Here is a 19,841-nt window from a genome sequence, read left to right as displayed (position 1 = left end):
TAACCAATCTGTTTCCGTGCATTGCAATGTTAGGCGTACGGCTGAAAAATCAACGCTCGGAAGAACAAAAATTCAATGTTGTCATCAGTCTGGGATTATTTGTTTATAGCAGTCGCCAGATAAAGTATTATCTTCCAGCCAGAAGAGATGAATATCTGAAACTGTTTGAAATGAAGCTAGCAAATTATTCTGTATTATTTAGTATAGGCCGTACAAAGAATTGTCTCAGTATGCCACAACATTTCATCACTGAGAGACAAATGATACGCTACACTGGGAAGTCTCCGGAAAATGCAAACACTATAGATTGTGTCATCTTTTGTGTTGGGTTTCCTCTTCAATAATAAATCAGAAATATTTAAAGTACAATAAAGAACTGTTTTCTTATATGGGGAATAGTCAGGTCAAAATTTTAACGATAAACCCTGATGTTATAAAAGCTGGAAAAGTATTTATTATGTGACCTGCACTACTATACAGGAAAGCATCCAAAGGGCAAGGACTGTTCTTGCTACCAGCAATTATGTAGAATAGGTTTTCACAGCAATCCTGAATATTTTATTGCTGGATGGGTTTTGACAAACTTACATAAAGAACACCGATAGTGAAACTGATAGGTAGGTAATGAGCAAAATCACATTAGAAAGACAAGGGATAATAAATCAAGGGACAGATTTGGAGATTGCAGAGAGTTGAGTTAATCTTTCATACAGGATTATATAATCATTTGACCTCAAGTAATTTCTCAACCTTCATCAGGTCATCAGGTCTAAGATCTTTTTAGTAAATGATGCAGTTATGTAACATCTGGTGACAATACTGTGACTACACAGACTTTTTCAATGTGTGTCGTGGGTTAAATGTCTTACATTAGCCAGACTTATTGTTCTTCTGTGTGTTAACTCATGCTTGCTAAACTATTGTTTCTGCCAGACCCCTCGACTCCTCTGAGCGTCCATTGTAATGTAGTTGTGTATTGCTAATCTAATGTAAATTACCTCAGTGGCTATTATCAGTTTGTGGATTGCAGACTACATGTAAATATCCTCAGTCTTTCTGTCCACATCATTTAAATGAACAGTATCCATGCAGCTTGAAATTCATCCAATAAGATAAGCAACCTTGTACAACCAATCCGATAAGGGACAGTATATCCTAAGGGAAGGCTTGGGCTATAAAAAGGGACTTCTCAGATTCACCAGTCGTGGATGGATGTTGCATGATCCAGTCTAAGCTCTTAGGAGCTAGCTAGGGGATCAGAACCAGGATGCCTTGTGTACTCGGTCTAGGGACTTTGGCTCCGTCTAGAGGATCACTTGGCTACATGGCTTCAATCTAGGGGCTACGATTCCGATTGGAGACCATATCTTCCTTAAGTAGTCTCTGGTAGCTCAGCCGAATCCTTGCATTCGATGCCGAGGTCCATGTAGTATTATAATCCAGGTTCAGCTTGCCAATCGAATCCGCAGATCCTAGATTGGTAGCAGGTTAGCAAGAGTCTCCCTGGGCAATGGACAGTCCTCCTTCTTATACCCCTGAGCTCGCCATTCAGACCATTGGGGTCTTCACGATTGGTGGATGAGACTGGGCTCTTATTGGCTAGATCTCAAGCCGCATATAGAGTATACCAGAAATAATGGTCAATGGCAGAGACCGCTAAAGGTACCGTCACACTAGGCGACGCTCCAGCGATCCCACCAGCAACCTGACCTGGCAGGGATCGCTGGAGCGTCGCTACACGGGTTGCTGGTGAGCTGTCAAACAGGCAGATCTCACCAGCAACCAGTGACCAGCCCCCAGCCAGCAGCAACGCGTGGAAGTGATGCTGCGCTTGGTAACTAAGGTAAATATCGGGTAACCAACCCGATATTTACCTTGTTTACCAGCGCACACCGCTTAGCGCTGGCTCCCTGCACTCCTAGCCAGAGTACACATCGGGTTAATTACCTGATGTGTAGTCTGGCTATGTTTGCAGGGAGCCGGCACTCGCCGTGTGAGAGCGGCGGACGCTGGTAACGAAGGTAAATATTGGGTAACCAAGGAAAGGGCTTCTTGGTTACTCGATATTTACATTGGTTACCAGCGTCCGCAGAAGCCGGCTCCCTGCTCACTGCACATTCAGTTGTGGCCTTAAGTTAAATCGCATCCAGCAAACACATTGTAATACAATAGGTATCTGGCCTTCAGTGGCCAAAACAATTACATGAGTCAACAAAAACTTCAATACTAAACTCCCAAGAGTCTGGTAGAACAATGAGGGATTATCCCCCATCTATAAACAAACTGTCTTCATGTCTGGCTGAATTTTAAGAAAGTTAACCCATGCTAGGCACTGAGAGTCCATGTCGTCACAAATACCACTTTAAAGAATTACCCACAGACGCCTATTACGATATTAAAGAAATATTACTAAAAACAGTATGGTACCTATACTGCCAGATACTGTATATAGCACAAAATACTACAGTAATAAATAATTGTACCAATTCAATACATCACTAATTGTTACTCAATTTTTTATTGGTACAATTACTTTTTTGTTACTGGAGTATTTGTACTATATTGTTTTTGGTATTTTTCTTATTTCTCAGTATAATATTGGTGCTTCCTTCTTTTGGGTAGCAGTATACATATGGTACCAGTTACCTGTGCCCTCCACCTCATTTTTGTATCACTGCGAGTGATGGGTGGACCTGCAGATACCCAGAATCTATGGGTCCAACCTGTTTTTTTTGTTTTGTTTTGTTTTTTTTAAAAAAAAACAAAAACAAAAAACAACCAGCTCAAGCCCAGAATTGATCCCATATATCTGGCTGGATGCTGGTCCTCATATAAGGAGATCAGGCATTTAAAAATGGTGGTAGAATTGGACCAAGCGCTTTATACTTACCAGTCTCCAGGAGGCTCTAACGCTACTTTCTGGTCTGCTCACTCTTCTTCCAGAGCCGCTCATTAGCTTTATGCATATGCACTGCTTCCTCTCCCCACCAGCAGTCCCATCATCTCTCATTGGTTGGAATTAGATGCACCCCCAGCCTTTGTGACAACGTATCTGACTGCAACCAATCAAAGGTGCTGTCTGCGTCTAAATTGGTGTAAAAATAAATGAAAAATTGCCATAGGATCCCCCATATTATATATATATATATATATATATATATATAAATACCCAGCACAGAGAAAGCATATGGCTGCAGCCCCCAGCCGTGTGTTATCTTGTTTGTGTGTCAAAATTAGAGGACCCACGACGATTCCAGGTCTGCTGCATACATCCCGAAGGCACAGCGCGCGGGCACAGAAAATGTCTGCACGCTGGGGGCTTCAGGTGACATCACTCAGTTTAAGGTCATAGCTGGAGATTGCCACGGTGCTACAGCTTTGACCGCAGGTAAACTGACCTCAGCTGACCTCAATAATCTCAGTGACCTCACCTCAAGGGAGGTCACGGAGTTCACTAACCTGCATCTCCTGGCATAATGCTACGTTTTGTTTTTTTTTACCAAGAGATGCAGATTTGGTGCTGAAACTTATCCACCATATTCCTGCACCCAATCTACATCTGCTGGCAATAAAAAACATCAAATCACGATGCGATTGTGATGCAATTGTTTGCCATGAGATGCAGATTTGGTGCTGAAATTTATACACCATATTCCTGCACCAAATCTGTATCTTCTGGCATTAAAACCGCATCATAATGCAAAATTGACGAGACCAGTCACCGGTTTCATTTATTTATATAACAAAAAAAAAAGCCGTATGTGTTACGGAGGGGACGATTAGATATAACATAATATGAAGCCAATCGTCGCCCGAAGTCCACTGTGCAGATGACAAGGCCGCTACAGGACTGGAGGACGGATACAGCAATTAAGGAAAACCCAAATAAGAATGAAGGGGATTTTTAAGGGCACATCCCAACATGTAGCGTGTCCCTGTTAGCTTCACAGGTACACGGTATCGGTCACGAGTGTAGGGACATGTCAGACCGCATGGGATAGCCAGTTAGCGTCATTGGGCACACGTGGACAGGTACACACACACAAGTCTGTCGCAGACTATCGGTCACATGCGTAGGGGGCACATCAGACCTTGTGGACCCTGACCCTCACCGTGCCAAGACACAGCTGTACTGAGATACGAATACCTGGTAAAGGCACCTAGCCCTGAAACACACACACTAGTAGGACAGGAGCTGACCTTAACCGCGCTGCGTTACCAGAGAATTATGGCGTCCGGCACCGATGCCCTAGCCCTGCCTACTACTGTCCTATACACACATACACCACACAACACACATGCCAATGACTCTGCAGGATAAGATGGCGCTGGAACAACTGCATACAAGCAGCACAGTCTGTTCAGTAAACTGCCACCATAGACAGTGTTATATAATGGACACTGCTCTCTCTTGTTGTTAAAATGAAGACAAAGAGGTTTTTTCTTTGTAAAAAATAGTGATTTATTTGATGGTGACAAAAGATGGTGGACGTTTCGGCCCAAAGGCCTTTATCATGTACAGTCGCTCCACAAGAGGGCTGTTTCAGAAGATTAGAAGAAAATGGAGCAGGATGGAAGAAGTACCACCAAGAATAATTTATAATATAAGAGTTTCCAGAGGGGGAAGTTTTTTTCATTGGTTTTATGAATAATATTGCAATCAGTGCTACATGGATTGTTGGAGCAATGGCGATTTTTAGGGGTGAATATCGCAAACAATAGGGTTTGGTGATTGACTATATCTTCTTTACATCCACCTGGGAGTAGGTTAAATTTCTTTTGGCTCGAAGGAATTAGTGTACATGTATTCCAATGGAAGAGATTTCCAGCTTTTAGCTTTACGAGGGGCGATCCAAAAGTAATAATAATCAATAATAAACACAATGAATATATTTAAAAAAAATATATATATTTTTCTACATAGTCTCCTAACAAGTCTATACATTTAGTCCATCTCTTTTCTAAACTTAGAATTCCCTTCGATAAAAATTCTTGATCTTGACCCTCAAAAAAATCCCCAACAGCGGTTATCACGTCGCTATTGTCGTCAAATTTCTTGCCCCGGAGGTGTTCCTTGAGGCGAGGAAAGAGAAAGAAGTCACTGGGGGCTAGATCTGGCGAATAGGGGGGTGTTCCACCAGTTCAAAGCCCGCTTCTTGAATGGTTGCCATGGCAACTGCAGCTTTGTGAGCCGGCGCGTTATCTTGGTGAAACAGCACTCCAGCCCGCAGTTTGCCGCGCCTTTTCTCCTTGATAGCCTCCCGCAATCTTCTTATTTGTTCTGCGTAGTAGGAGCCCGTAATAGTGGCTCCCTTCTCCAAATAGTCCACCATAATAATTCCTTCAGCGTTCCAAATAATGGACGCCATAACCTTCCCTGCTGAGCTTGACACTTTCAATTTCTTCGGCGTCGGTTCGTCGGCTCGTTACCATGTCATCGATTGTTGTTTAGTTTCGTGATCAAAGTGGTGGAACCAGGTCTCGTCCATGGTCAAAAAACGTGACAAAAAATTCTCCTTGTCTGCTTGGAACTTTTCGAAATTTGCTATTGAAATGTCAACTCGTTTCTTCTTTTGCTCGTCAGTTAACATTTTTGGCAACCAACGCGCAGAGACCTTTCTCATATGCAATTCTTTTGCAAGGGTTCTTTGAATACTGCCATATGAAATCCCTGTGACCTCAGCTACATGCCTGATAGTCACTCTTCAATTTGCCAATACAACTTCTTCAACTTTTTTCACGTTTTCTTCATTGAGGGACGTGGATGGGCGTCCTTCACGATGTTCATCTTCCGTCGATGTTCTTCCCAGCTTAAATTCCTTGGCCCAGCGTGCAACTGTAGAATATGAAGGAGAAGAGTCCCCCAATGTTTCCACCAAGTCGCTGTGTATGTCTTTGGTAGTCATTTTTTTCAAGCAGAGGTATTTGATGACAGCTCTGAGCTCGTTTTTTTCCATTTTGATGTTCACTCCTCGGCAGTTCATATTCAAATGAATGTAGCTCCCGGGAATCGCGGCCTATTTAAGTGATTTTTTTTTCCCCTGGACTAGTGGGTACCTAAGAGAGAAGAAAACATTTTATTTTAATTTCTGTGTGCAATAGAAATGACCGATTATCATTACTTTTGGATCGCCCTTCGTATATATTCATGTGGGTCACATAGAAGTTTGGGTGGTTGTAAGAGGACATGTAGTTAAGAGGCTCCTGCAGACTTCTCTCATATGGAGCAAAAGTTTTTAGGCATTGGTGGGGTGGATATTTTCCTTCTGTACGCCACCTTCCCAGGATCTGGCCGTCAGTCTGACTAATCTTCTTCTTGTGGAGCGACTGTACATGATAAAGACCGTTGGGCCCACACGTCCACCATCTTTTGTCGCCATCAAATAAATCACTTTTCTTGCAAAGAAAAAAACTTTTTGTCGTCATTTTAACAACAAGAGAGTGCAGTGTCCATTATATAATACGTTCTGGGACTATTGACCCCACACTAGCACCTCTAATGAAACCTTATTTCAGCTGTGTGCACACCAATACCCTATCCTATAACCATAGACAGTGAGACGCTCGCGTGCTGATGGGTGGAGCTATGAGACTTTAATAGTCTCCTCCCTGCCTCAGGCCACATGGCATGAGGTAATGGCGCCGGTTGCAGCCAATCCGCTGCCGCCACATCACTGCTGACGTCATGCTAGTCAATCAGCGGCCGCCGCATCACCGCTGATGTCACCACAAGCCAATCAGTGGCCGCCGCTTCAGCGATGATGTCACGCGCATGCACGATAACGGTAATCCGGTAATCCCGCACTTAGTGCCTGGAGATGCTGCGGGAACCCGCGCATGCGTGATAGCGCTAAATAAGCACTTAGGCTCAGGATGGTACAAGACTCTACCCACCTGATGCCTGTTGTTCCGACACCTTGAGCGACGGACAGGTGGCGCTGCGGAGTCAACCGATCCCAATCTGGGAGTAAATGACAGGACTGGACAGGTTCGGGACTCAAAAGGACCCAGAACCATAACAATATGGGCTCCTCTTATTTTGATACACAGCCAAGATAAGCACATGGCTGGTGCTAGGTATCACAATATGGGGGGACCCTACACCAATTTTTTTATTTATTTTACACAACGATAGGGACACATGCAGTGTCTGTGATTGGTTCAAGTTAGACACGGTTTCGCACAGGGTGGGGGTGCGGTCTGACTTGGGGAAGCAGTGCATATGAATGAGGTTAATGAGTGGACCAGGAAGTAGTGTTACAGTCGCGTGGGAGACTTTTAAGTATAATGTATCCACCCACTATCCCTATTTTCTTTATTTTTTCCTTTTTTTTTTTTTTTTTTAATTATCCAGGTGGCCGGATTCGGATAGTTCCCCGGAGTTTCCTGAGAACTCGGGGTCGGCATCGACCCATGGGTACTAGGTTACCCACGCGGATCCGGACTTTTACAGTCTGGGTTCACCCATCACTAGTTGTGTGCCTTCACAACACCTGTCCTTTTTTTAATTACATAAAGGGATTATTTCTCAAGGTTTTTTGCTATAACATCTGTGATCATGGGATCAGCATACTGTAGGGGTAGAGACCCTGAGTCCAGTGATGTATTCTTTACTGGGCTGTATTTTGTATATTTCTATAAAATCACTATCTTATCGGTTGCAGTACTAGCAGTTCTGTGACAGATTTCTTTGTGCACTATGCATGATTAGAAACCTTCCGATTGACAATGGGGTTATACTGTACAGAGCTCATAATTATGGAGGAATACATGGCAGCAGGTTTACTAGTCCTCTAGTGATAATCTCCTGCTGATAAAACTGTGATTTTATCAAAATTACCGCAAACACATCAATCAAATTCTCTGTCTCTACCTTATGCTGCTATCAGATTAGGTGATGAAAACCTGGTAGCAGATTTCCTTTAAGAGGGCTTGGTAATGAGTTTATTCTCTTATTTTTCAGCAACCAGGAAGAAGTTGTTGGAGATTGCCAGAGCATTTTCTGAGAAAACAAAGATGAGAAAATCCCGGAGAAAACATTTGCTCAAACACCAAATGTATCCTTTTATGCTATACAACATAACGCACAATACCCAGTGATTCAAATGCATATGATGTGGATTTTTACTTGTTTATACTTGTCACTGGATTTAGGAGGATCTTGAATTATCTTTAAAAGCAGTACCAACACAGCCAATGTACATTATTGCATAGCTATAGGATGGATTGAAAAAAAAAGGAAAATCGCCCGGACGTGAAGGGGTTAAATCAGTCATCCTGTGCGGGGGAAAGATGTCGGCTTGACAGTTGGTGTAAAATAACAAAAAAAGCTTTTTCCTGTGCTTAACTATTTGTGCTCCTTTTTGAACATAAGGTTGCATCTTGTTCAAAATTTCGCAAAAGATGTGACTTTTCAAAAAACTTGCATGACACTACAACCGGGGGCGACTAGAGCTGAATTATGACAAACTTTTCAATTTTTTTAAAAGTTGCAATTAATGAATCAGCCGAAAACCTTTGGAATCGTTAAACTCCAGCATGAAAGTGGAAAAACAAAGAAAACAGGCTAGCACATTTAAAATAAGTTGTCAATAATAAGTAATTGTGCAACAAGTTAAGGCTGTGGCTGAGAGCTATGATGTAAATGTTCACTGACAAAATCTTGTTCAAAGGGTAAAGGTCTGATATTTTGATACAAGGTGCTGGCGTAACGGGGAATGTAAATGATAAATGGTCTGCCGAAGCAATGATTGCACAGCTAGGTACGAAGTAATGAGGGGCAACCTGCGGCAGTGAAAGGAATGAAGGCACTGAGTAGGAGGCCATTTTCTCATACCATCTGATTTTGAGCACTGAATGACCTTCGACTTAAATCATGGCTATTACTAAACTGCACAAAAATGATCCTCCCCCACTCATAAGTTTCATCCTTAGCATAAACTGCAGTCTTGGAACAGCAGCGTCTACAGCCAATCTTTTGGATGATGTTGAAGGACATTCGTGTGGTGAGTTTTAATTCAAAGAATATCAGCGTGTGCGAAACTAGTAACGTGAAAAGAAACAAATATCTCAAAATATATTGCAATTCAATTAAATGCTTTCAATTAAGTCTGTTTTTATATCTATGCTTAGTTTTGACAGAAAATCTCTGATTATTTTATCTATTAATGATCTATTAACAGTAATTACTGCTTCTTAAATGCTTTGCTAGCTAACAGGCATGTCGACCTGGACCCTTGCATCATCTTGTAGATTTCTCTTTAATTAGCAAAAAAAAATAAATAAAATGAGTATGAAATTGTTCTCATTTGTCAGATTTACCTATTATTCTCTTTCGGTCAGATGAAGATGTCCAGGCAAGGTTAAAGCAACTGAATAATGAAGGACTGGAAACCCATAAAGAAGGACAATCAAAGTTAGTATTATTATTTTCTTAGCATCACAGATCAGTTGATTGTAATAAGTGCTATTTGTAAACATGTTGTTGGCTGCTTTCTATGAACAATATGGCTAATTTTTGGACAGTCCTTTCTGTGAATGATTTGGTAATTTCCCCTTATTTTGTTTGCTAATTTTGCATGATATCATCACCTGACCTATTTGGTCTATTTCCTTGCAAATATTTCAGTGAGCTGCAGGTTGTATTACAGCTAAGTAAAATAAACTTTAAAAGCATCTAATATAGCCAGGGAGCAAGCATGCAAGTTTTTAACTTTAAGGCTGTGTGCGCACTTTGCGTTTTTTCCTGCGTTTACACAGCGTTTTAAGCTGCAGCATAAATGCATGCATTGTGCTTCCCCAGCAAAGTCTATGACAATTAAGCAAATTCCCTGCGCATGTTTTAAAATACAGCGTTTTAGATGCCAAGTTTTTTACAAATTCAATGCGTTCTAAAAAGCAACATGTCAGTTATTTTGTGCGTTTTGGATCCGTTTCCCTCTTTGTCTGTGGGAGAGCACACATCCATAACGCATCCAAACTGCATTCAAAATGCATCCAAAATGCAGCGTTTTGCATGCGTTTTGAAACACATGCAGTGACAAAACGCTGCATTTTGTTTGTCACGCCAGAATGCAACGTGTGCACATAGCCTTAGGGTGGTGTCACACACAGCAACGACGACAACGACGTCGCTGCTAAGTCACCATTTTCTGTGACATTGCAGCGACGTCCCGTCGCTGTCGCTGTGTGTGACATCCAGCAACGAGCTGGCCCCTGTTGTGAGGTCGCCGCTCATTGCTGAATGTCCAGCTTCATTTTTTGGTCGTTGCTCTCCCGCTGTGACGCACACATCGCTGTGTGTGACAGCGAGAGAGCGACGAAATGAAGCGAGCAGGGACCAGGAGCCGGCGTCTGGCAGCTGCGGTAAGCTGTAACCAAGGTAAACATCAGGTAACCAAGAGAAGACCTTTCCCTGGTTAACCGATATTTACCTTCGTTACCAGCGTCCGCCGCTCACGCTGCCAGTGCCGGCTCCCTGCTCTCTGCACATGTAGCTGCAGTACACATCGGGTAATTAACCCGATGTGTACTGTAGGTATGAGTGCAGGGAGCCAGCGCTAAGCAGTGTGTGTGGCTCCCTGCTCTCTGCACATATAGCTGCAGTACACATCGGGTAATTAACCCAATGTGTACTGTAGCTAGGAGTGCAGGGAGCCAGCGCTAAGCAGTGTGCGCGGCTCCCTGCTCTCTGCACATGCAGCACAGCGACGCGTGTTGTTATGATCGCTGCTGCTTCTGCTGTGTTTGACAGCTAAGCAGCGATCATAACAGCGACTTACAAGGTCGTTGTTGGGTCACAGAAAATGGTGACGTAACAGCGACGTCGTTGTCGCTGTCGCTATGTGTGAACCCAGCTTTAAGGCCCTGTCACACACAGAGATAAATCTGCGGCAGATCTGAGGTTGCAGGGAAATTGTGGACAATCAGTGCCAGGTTTGTGGCTGTGTACAAATGGAACAATATGTCCATGATTTCACTGCAACCACAGATCTGCCAAAGATTTATCTCTGTGTGTGACAGGGCCTTTAGTGTGGTTTTGCATAAGAGTGACTTGAGCTTCAGTGACTGTAGATTCAGGGAAATTAGAAATGAGTAACTTGTAATAATTCACTGTTTATAATTACTTGTTATATTTTTGTATTGTGCCATACCCTTTTATAAAAAGTGCTCCATTTTTTTTTTTTACAAAGACATCCAGTGAATATATGGTCACATATAAGGAATCCTTGCGCGCCCATTTGAGTGTGCATACCATTATGTTAGATATGTGTTAATTTTACATTTGGAAGTCCAGGTACTGGATCTAAGTGATCAGCTTGCAACACATAGATTAATTGACAATATGGAAAGAACTTGGCTGCTTACAGGGCAGGTGCTGGCTGGAGTAGATGTGGGTGAGAATACCATAGAGGTGCATGATAATGAGCAGCTGGGTGACTGTTAGAAGGGAGGGAGAGGTAAGAGCCATGGAGACCAGTCCTGATCTGGCACACTCCAACAATTTTGCGAAGTCTGATGAGGGTAGTGTCAGAATAGGAGTAGCACTACTGCAGCAAGACATGACCCCTGAAAGCCAGGGAAGGATGATGTTCCAGAAAGAGAGTGGATAGTAGTTACAGGCAATTAAGGACTTCGGATATTTGAGCAGGAAGTCAGCATAGCGCTCAAATCCTTCTCAAATGTCTGACGATGGGGAAACGGGCTCCCGGGCGTTGATTGGTTTTGGGGCTCGCGTATCGTAAAAATGTCAAGTGGGCCCCGGGCACATGGCTTTAGATATTGCTAGAACCGCAGCCGCACTGGAGGTGAGTATAGGCTTATTTATTTTTACAGGGGTGAACAACCCGTTTAATATATAGATACAGAAAAATATATAAAATGCATCTATACTAATTCCAGAAGGATATAAAATTATGATATAGTGATGATAACGTAGACATGGCTGGACAAGAGCTATGATTGAGCTGTTAATTTACAGAGTTAGTCTCTTCTGGAGTTACAGTGCAAGTAAGTGCATGAAGGGATTTGCTTATATCTAAAATCTTCCCTTTCCTAAAACCCATCCTGTATTATAATATATGTTAGGGTAATGAAAGCATAGAGTCCCTATGGCCGAAGATACAGGGAGGGAGAAGGAATAATAAAATACTAACATGGGTTTGTTATAAGTCTCTAACCATAATGAAAGCAACAGAAAATATTATCATGAAGCAAACAGAGGGTGCAACAAATCAGAGATATGTCATTTTTTGGGGGCACTTTAACTACCCTGATAGAAATTAGGGAGCAAAAACTTTTGGTCCAGCAAATGAAACAGAATTTTCACAATAATAAAAGACAATTACCTTTCACAACTGGTGTATGATCCAACAAGAGGGGAGTACTTCTACATCTAATTTTAGCCAATAGGCCAGATAATGTATCACATGCAAATGTACACTTTGGGGCAGGCACATACATTGAAAAAATGGTGCCCCATATTGGTAGGCCTAAATGAATTCCTCCCTTTAAAAAATAAAAGTAATAAATATATAATTTTATTGGAGTAGGCAAGGTCATGGCACATAGCTGAGGTTACAGAAGGGCATGATTGTGAGAGGTACATGTATTGCACTAAGAAAGCAATTTTATCCATGTTGAAGTCTTTTCATATTGTAACCCACTATGAAACCCCTTCATGACCCCCATAAAATGCGATGCCAAGCGTGATGCCCCCAATCACAGTATGATACCCCATGGTGAATTCCTCATTAATTCTCTATACAAATACAATATGTATGTACGTATGTATGTATGTATGTGACTATAATGGTCCTTAATGGAAAACAACCATTGGGTCAAAGTTAACATTATGTATGTGTGTATATAGTGTGTTTTTAAATACAATGTATATCCATACCATATATGTACATTTATTTAGATATTGTAGCTGTGCATGAGAATATACCTAGATGAGCACCACTATTGCAGGTACTAGGTGTCAAGGTGCCAGGCCTCACCACAGCCATCCACAAAGTTGTGATGTATATATCCATAGAAAAAGCATAGGTATCACTCCAGTTTTTAAGTGGAAGATATGGACTTTATTGAGCCCAGTGGCAACACTTCAGTTCCTGAGCCTATATATATAAAAGTTTGGACACACCTTCTCATCTCTAGAACAACTGTTAAGGGAAGACTTTTAACAGAGAACAGTGGAGATAGGTGATAATGCCGCGCCACAGATCACTTCAGGAGCAATAAGATTAACGTATCTTTATTGGCATAGGTCTACGCGTTTCAGGAGCCACGCTCCCTTCCTCAGGACCGTGAAGAACCAAGAGACATCAAATCTAAAATGGTGTCCACTCACATACATTAAATAACTCCATTGACGTCACAGGGACCATCCCCCGTGAAAAAAACGAGCGGGAAGATCACGTTGCAATGAAGAACATGACATCATATACATATTTGCATATGCTAAACAAAACACATTGTGAGCAAAACACATTTAGAAAAAATTAATTAAAAACATGTAACATATCTACAAGTCAAACAATGTGAAAAAAAGCAATAATCAAAGCTAAACCTTTGTCGGCCCAAAATATATGCAAAAACTGAGTAGAAAAAGGAAAAAAAAAACAATTTTCAATAAAGGAATGATGTGCAAATAAAATATGTGATAAAAAAGTGTGATAATTGTCTGTATCACTCATACAGCTAGGGATTAGAACTCCCACGAAATAAGCCAAAAAAAAAACCCAGACATTACTGAAGTGCATAAGGAACTGAATAGGTTTGATCTGCACCCAGAGTTTAGAATTCTGAACTCTGATGTCAATACTAAGTTGATACAATTGGAGCAGGACACGGTTTTTCGGAAATCGAAGAAACTACAAAGGGATAGAGCAGATATGATCCCTAATAAGAATACAGAGCCGGTTGTTACGAACCCGCCCAGAAACCCTCGTAATCAGCGGCCTAGATCTCGAGGTAGTTTCAGGAGTTTTGTTAACACCAAGTTTCAGAAAAAACACATTGGCCCCTCAGCGAGAGGTGATGAGATGAGGGATCCTCCCAAGGATAATCCTACACTACAGCCACAGGTGATATCTTCACCCCCACCTCTATCTGTGGTTAATACTACAGATGAGGTGTTCAGTGAAGTCCCTGCTGCTTCTACTGCCCGTCCGAGGGAGATCTTGTCTATTGAACAGATCCCTCTACCTTTGATCTCCAATAAACCTTCATTGGATTTTGAGGAAACCAGGAAACAGCTAGAGGCTCTGAAGGCTCAGATTGAGAGGATACGTAGAAATAGGGACTCTCAGTCAGTAATGGAAAGATATGATAATCCCACAACCAATGATGTTCCTCCTGATGAAGACTTTATTGATCTTATGGGTATTTCAATACATGAGGAATACATACCTCTTCCTGGGTCCTCAGATTCCGAGGAGCCCAATGTCTTTCCAGTGACTCCTACGGTTAATTCTGATTTAGGCACTATTACCATTGATAACACCCGTGAGAATAATTCCTGTGTTCCTTTTTTGCCCCTGGCAAGGAATGTACAGGTACCTATAACAAATTTCCTCACACCCAGGGGGGGGGAAAGAAAAAGCGATACAGGGGTACTAGAGCTGGACTACGGCTCAAACAAAAAAGGGAAAAGAAATATGTAGGTACTGAGGACACCAATGGGATTTTTAATTTATCGAGCTACACCCTTTCGGATAATGATATCAAATTATTAAGTAAGGGGCTTTCTTTTTGTCCAGCGAAATCCTCCAATAATTTTGAGCTATTTCTTGACTTTCAGAAATTCGTTAGGAAACTGACCCTTACTAGACACTTTCAAGTTAACAAAGTTATCCCTGCTAATATTGATGTTGCAGTAGACGATTTCTTTCATACAGAGTATAAAGTTAAATCCAACTTCTACCCCACACAGAGCGCTGGACATCATGTACGGACCTTCAGTGACTTAGTCCTGGAAGATTTTAAACGGCTTATTAATAACAAGAACACGAACCCTCATAAGAATAATCTCACTAGGGAAGAAAAGGAGGCACTCCTCTCCTTAAAGAATAACTGTGACCTCATTATCCGCAATGCTGATAAGGGTGGGGGGATTGTATTACAGGATAGAGTCGACTACATTAAGGAAGCGATGAGAATGCTTTCTAATAGTGAACACTATAGAATCGTTGATACTGCTGAATACCATAACTCGATCACAGAGTATCATACACTTATCAAAAAGGCAGCAAATAATGGGATTCTCAATAAAAATGAATTTAAATTTCTTGAAAGAAGGAATCCCACTATGGCATTTTATTATCATCTCCCGAAGATTCACAAATGTCTAGTCAACCCCCCTGGTCGACCTATTATTTCGGGAATAGGATCCCTCACAGAAAATTTATCAGCATACGTTGACTACACGATGAGGCCACACGTTACCAATCTGAGGAGTTACCTTAGGGACTCCCCCCACCTGATAGAGATTCTAAAAGATGTGGTGTGGAAAGAATCCTTTATTTTTATTACTCTGGACATTGCATCATTATATACCAACATTGCACATTGCTTAGGATTGGAATGCTTTAAGCAATTTTTGGAGATCGATGAACGTCTGCCACCGGCACAGAAAGAGTTTCTACTTGATAGTATGTCGTTTATTCTTAAAAACAATTTTTTCACTTTCCAAGATCGCATATACCGCCAGTGTTGCGGAGTAGCGATGGGCTCTAAAGCTGCACCCACTTTTGCCAATCTGGTGATGGGGCTCTTTGAGCTACATTATATATACTCCTCAAAATTTTATAAGCGTGTGATTGTCTATAAGAGATATATAGATGATTTATTCATCGTTTGGGATAATGTGGATAATGATTGTTCACTTTTTTTGGAGGATATAGCTAACAACTCCTGGGGTTTAAATTTTTCACCTACGGTAGATCGAACCAACATCGATTTCCTTGACCTATCCATTATGCATAATAATAATGCCATTATCACCAAGACCTTTTTTAAAAAGGTTGATAGCAATGGTTATATAAATTTTGCTAGCAACCATTACGAGAAATGGCTACGTAATATTCCCTATAACCAATATCAAAGGATTAGGAGAAATTGTACTCTGGATAAAGATTATACCGACCAGGCTTCTATTTTGAGAGGTAGATTTGTAGAGAAAAGATATCCCCTAGCCACAATCAAGAGGGCGTATCAGGCTAATAGGGATCTCAGTCAGGCTGATCTCATTAGTAAGATAGGTCCCTTGAAGGAAAGAGATGATCCACACAATGACAGGTTTCGGACAAATTTTCTCACTACATTTAGTTGTGATGGGGAATTGGTTAAAAAGATTCTAAAGAAACACTGGCCCATCTTACTTAATGATCCCTATCTTAAGGAAGTTTTGCCGCTACACCCGGGGATCACATTCCGCAGAGCTTCCAACTTGAGGAACCAACTGGCCCCTAGCAGACTTAGAAACCATTTGTATCCAGCTATTAATAATAATAACATAGGAGTTTTTAGATGTGGGGCTAAGAATTGTATGTGTTGCAATAGTATTCAGCATGGAAGGATGTTTTTTGGACCTACCCCAGACGATACAGACTGTATGATTAAGGGACGCCTCACCTGCCAGTCTGATTTTGTTATTTATTTAATCGAATGTGACTGTGGAAAAAGTTATGTTGGTAGAACTATACAACCATTGCATAATCGCATAAACTCCCATAGACACAACATTAAGGTGGGCTTTATGCTCCATGGCCTGTCACGTCACACCACCGTAATACATGGGAAGAAAATAAAACTCAAAGTTACTCCAATCGAACAAATACCCCCACATGTTCCGGACAGAATGAGGTTACTGAACAGAAAGGAGACTTTCTGGATCTATAGACTCAACACGCTCAAACCACGGGGTCTTAATGAGATTACAGATTTATTTCACTGATTGGGATACATTTGTTTTTATATATATGGTTTTTATATATTATTTTTTTATTTATTTATATATATTTTTATTCATCATTGCATATATATATATATATTTTTCTTTTTTATATACATTTTTTTATCATTACATTTATATATGGATTTTATCTATGTATATCCTTTTAATTATTCCCTATTTTGATTGATAATGCATAGGTTTTTTATTGTGGTTTATACTTGTCATTTTAATTTGTTTATATTCCGTGTCTTTGAGCATCATTTATATTGGTATTTGTATGTGTGCTCTAAGCTCTGGCCCCCTGGACTAGCGGCATTGCCCGTGGTCGGGTCCAATATGGGAGCAGCATGCACACATGTATACATACACGTTTTCCTGACAAAGTTCATGCCCACTGATACGGGCTTAATGTGTGCATGATGGGTTGTGTAGAGATTATTTTATTATATTTTTCTAATGTGGGTTTCCTATTTACACTTTGCCTTTCACACTTCTTGTATGGTTTAGCCGTATGAGCACTCTTTACTATAGTATTGACACTGGGCTACTTTTTTATCAGAGACGCATGCGCTCTGTTCTAATTCCCACGGTCCTGAACTTATTTGACCTGCTAGCTCTTGGGCGCAGGCGCACTGTATCTTTTTCCCACGCTATTGAACTCCCGTGAACTGTAGCCGGTGGGAAACTACCGATAGTGGGTTTCATCTGTCTCTTTCTTGGCCGTTTCCAGTATAGACGTTCACAACCTGTCAAATGTTTCTTAGTCCCGATTTCACATTTTTTACTGGTTGACAGCACCTTAGGGGTTGCTATGTGTTCATTTATGCCGCGATAGCGACAATGGATCGTGAGGGTTTCTTCATGTCCTTTTCTGTTTTTTGGCTTATACCGTGGGAGTTCTAATCCCTAGTTGTATGAGTTACACAGACAATTATCACACTTATTTATCACACACTGCCGACAGTGGGTTTCATCTGTCACTTTCTCGGCCGCTTCCAGTATAGACGTTCACAACCTGTCAAATGGTTTTTAGTCCTTATTTCACATTCTTTACTGGTTGATAGCACCTTAGGGGTTGTAATGTATTCACTTGTGCCGCGATAGCGACAATGGATCGTGAGGGTTTTTTCATGTCTGGTTTTTTTTTTTTTTTGGCTTATTTCGTGGGAGTTCTAATCCCTAGCTGTATGAGTGATACAGACAATTATCACACTTTTTTATCACATATTTTATTTGCACATCATTCCTTTATTGAAAATTGTTTTTTTTTTCCTTTTTCTACTCAGTTTTTGCATATATTTTGGGCCGACAAAGGTTTAGCTTTGATTATTGCTTTTTTTCACATTGTTTGACTTGTAGATATGTTACATGTTTTTAATTAATTTTTTCTAAATGTGTTTTGCTCACAATGTGTTTTGTTTAGCATATGCAAATATGTATATGATGTCATGTTCTTCATTGCAACGTGATCTTCCCGCTCGTTTTTTTCACGGGGGATGGTCCCTGTGACGTCAATGGAGTTATTTAATGTATGTGAGTGGACACCATTTTAGATTTGATGTCTCTTGGTTCTTCACGGTCCTGAGGAAGGGAGCGTGGCTCCTGAAACGCGTAGACCTATGCCAATAAAGATACGTTAATCTTATTGCTCCTGAAGTGATCTGTGGCGCGGCATTATCACCTATCTCCACTGTTCTCTGTTATCTGCCGTCGGGTGGCTGCTGCCTGGATTAACGATTTACATGCTGTCAAAGGGGTTGTGACTTGCACAACTCCATCTGGTGAGTATTGACTCCCCTTCCCTCACCCCATATTATTGGGGTAATACCCTATTTGCGCTTTTTGTCCACAGTTTTATAAAGGGGAGACTTTTAGCAGCAGGCCTTCATGGTAAAATGGCTGCTAGGAAACCACTGCTAAGGACAGGCAACAAGCAGAAGAGACTTGTTTGGGCTAAAGAACACAAGGAATGGACATTACACCAGTGGAAATCTGTGCTTTGGTCTGATGAGTCCAAATTTGAGATCTTTGGATCCAACCACCGTGTCTTTGTAGAAAAGGTGAACGGAGGGACTCTACATGCCTGATTCCCACCGTGAAGCATAGAGGAGGAGGTGTGATGTGTGGGGGTGCTTTGCTGGTGACACTGTTGGGGATTTATTCAAAATAGAAGGCATACTGAACCAGCATGGCTACCACAGCATCTTGCAGCGGCATGCTATTCCATCCGGTTTGCGTTTAGTTGGATCATCATTTATTTTTGAACAGGACAATGACCCCAAACACACCTCCAGGCTGTGTAAGGGCTATTTGACTAAGAAGGAGAGTGATGGGGTGCTACGCCAAATGACCTGGTCTCCACAGTCACCAGACCTGAACCCAATTGAGATGGTTTGGGGTGAGCTGGACCGCAGAGTGAAGGTAAAAGGGCCAACAAGTGCTAAGCATCTCTGGGAACGCCTTCAAGACCGTTGGAAAATCATTTCCGGTGACTACCTCTTGAGGCTCACCAAGAGAATACCAAGAGTGTGCAAAGTAGTAATGAAAGCAAAAGGTGGCTACTTTGAAGAACCTAGAATATAAGACATATTTTCAGTTGTTTCACACTTTTTTAAGTATTTAATTTCACATGTTTTAATTCATAGTCTTGATGTCTTCAATGTAAATCTACAATTTTCAGAGTCCTGAAAATAAAGAAAATTCTTCGAATGAGGTGTGTCCAAACGCACGCAAACGCACATATTATATGCTCAGCTTACCTTACGTTGCATCGCCGGTCTTCTGGGACTTGCTGTTCTCTGGTACGGGGCAGAGCTGTGTATCGCGTTACCATAACGACGAGGGAGGAACTTCCTGGCCAGAGCACTGACGTCAAAGGCAG

At 41.4% G+C, this 19,841-nt stretch overlaps 1 protein-coding gene across 3 annotated transcripts in view; it reads left to right on the top strand.

The window, feature by feature from the left end:
• The window catches only part of CUEDC1 (CUE domain containing 1), a 217,816-nt gene that overhangs the window by 181,488 nt on the left and 16,487 nt on the right, over positions 1-19,841 (top strand). For all 3 annotated transcript variants that reach the window (XM_075335838.1, XM_075335836.1, XM_075335837.1), the window contains 3 exons: positions 7,964-8,057; positions 8,947-9,005; positions 9,343-9,415. In XM_075335838.1, coding sequence (XP_075191953.1) covers positions 7,964-8,057; positions 8,947-9,005; positions 9,343-9,415 — 226 coding nt within the window. The remainder of the gene's footprint in view (positions 1-7,963; positions 8,058-8,946; positions 9,006-9,342; positions 9,416-19,841) is intronic.

The sequence above is a fragment of the Anomaloglossus baeobatrachus genome, chromosome 2 (genome assembly GCF_048569485.1).
Source record: "Anomaloglossus baeobatrachus isolate aAnoBae1 chromosome 2, aAnoBae1.hap1, whole genome shotgun sequence".
Taxonomy (NCBI): domain Eukaryota; kingdom Metazoa; phylum Chordata; class Amphibia; order Anura; family Aromobatidae; genus Anomaloglossus; species Anomaloglossus baeobatrachus.
This window is presented reverse-complemented; position numbering and strand designations above follow the sequence as displayed.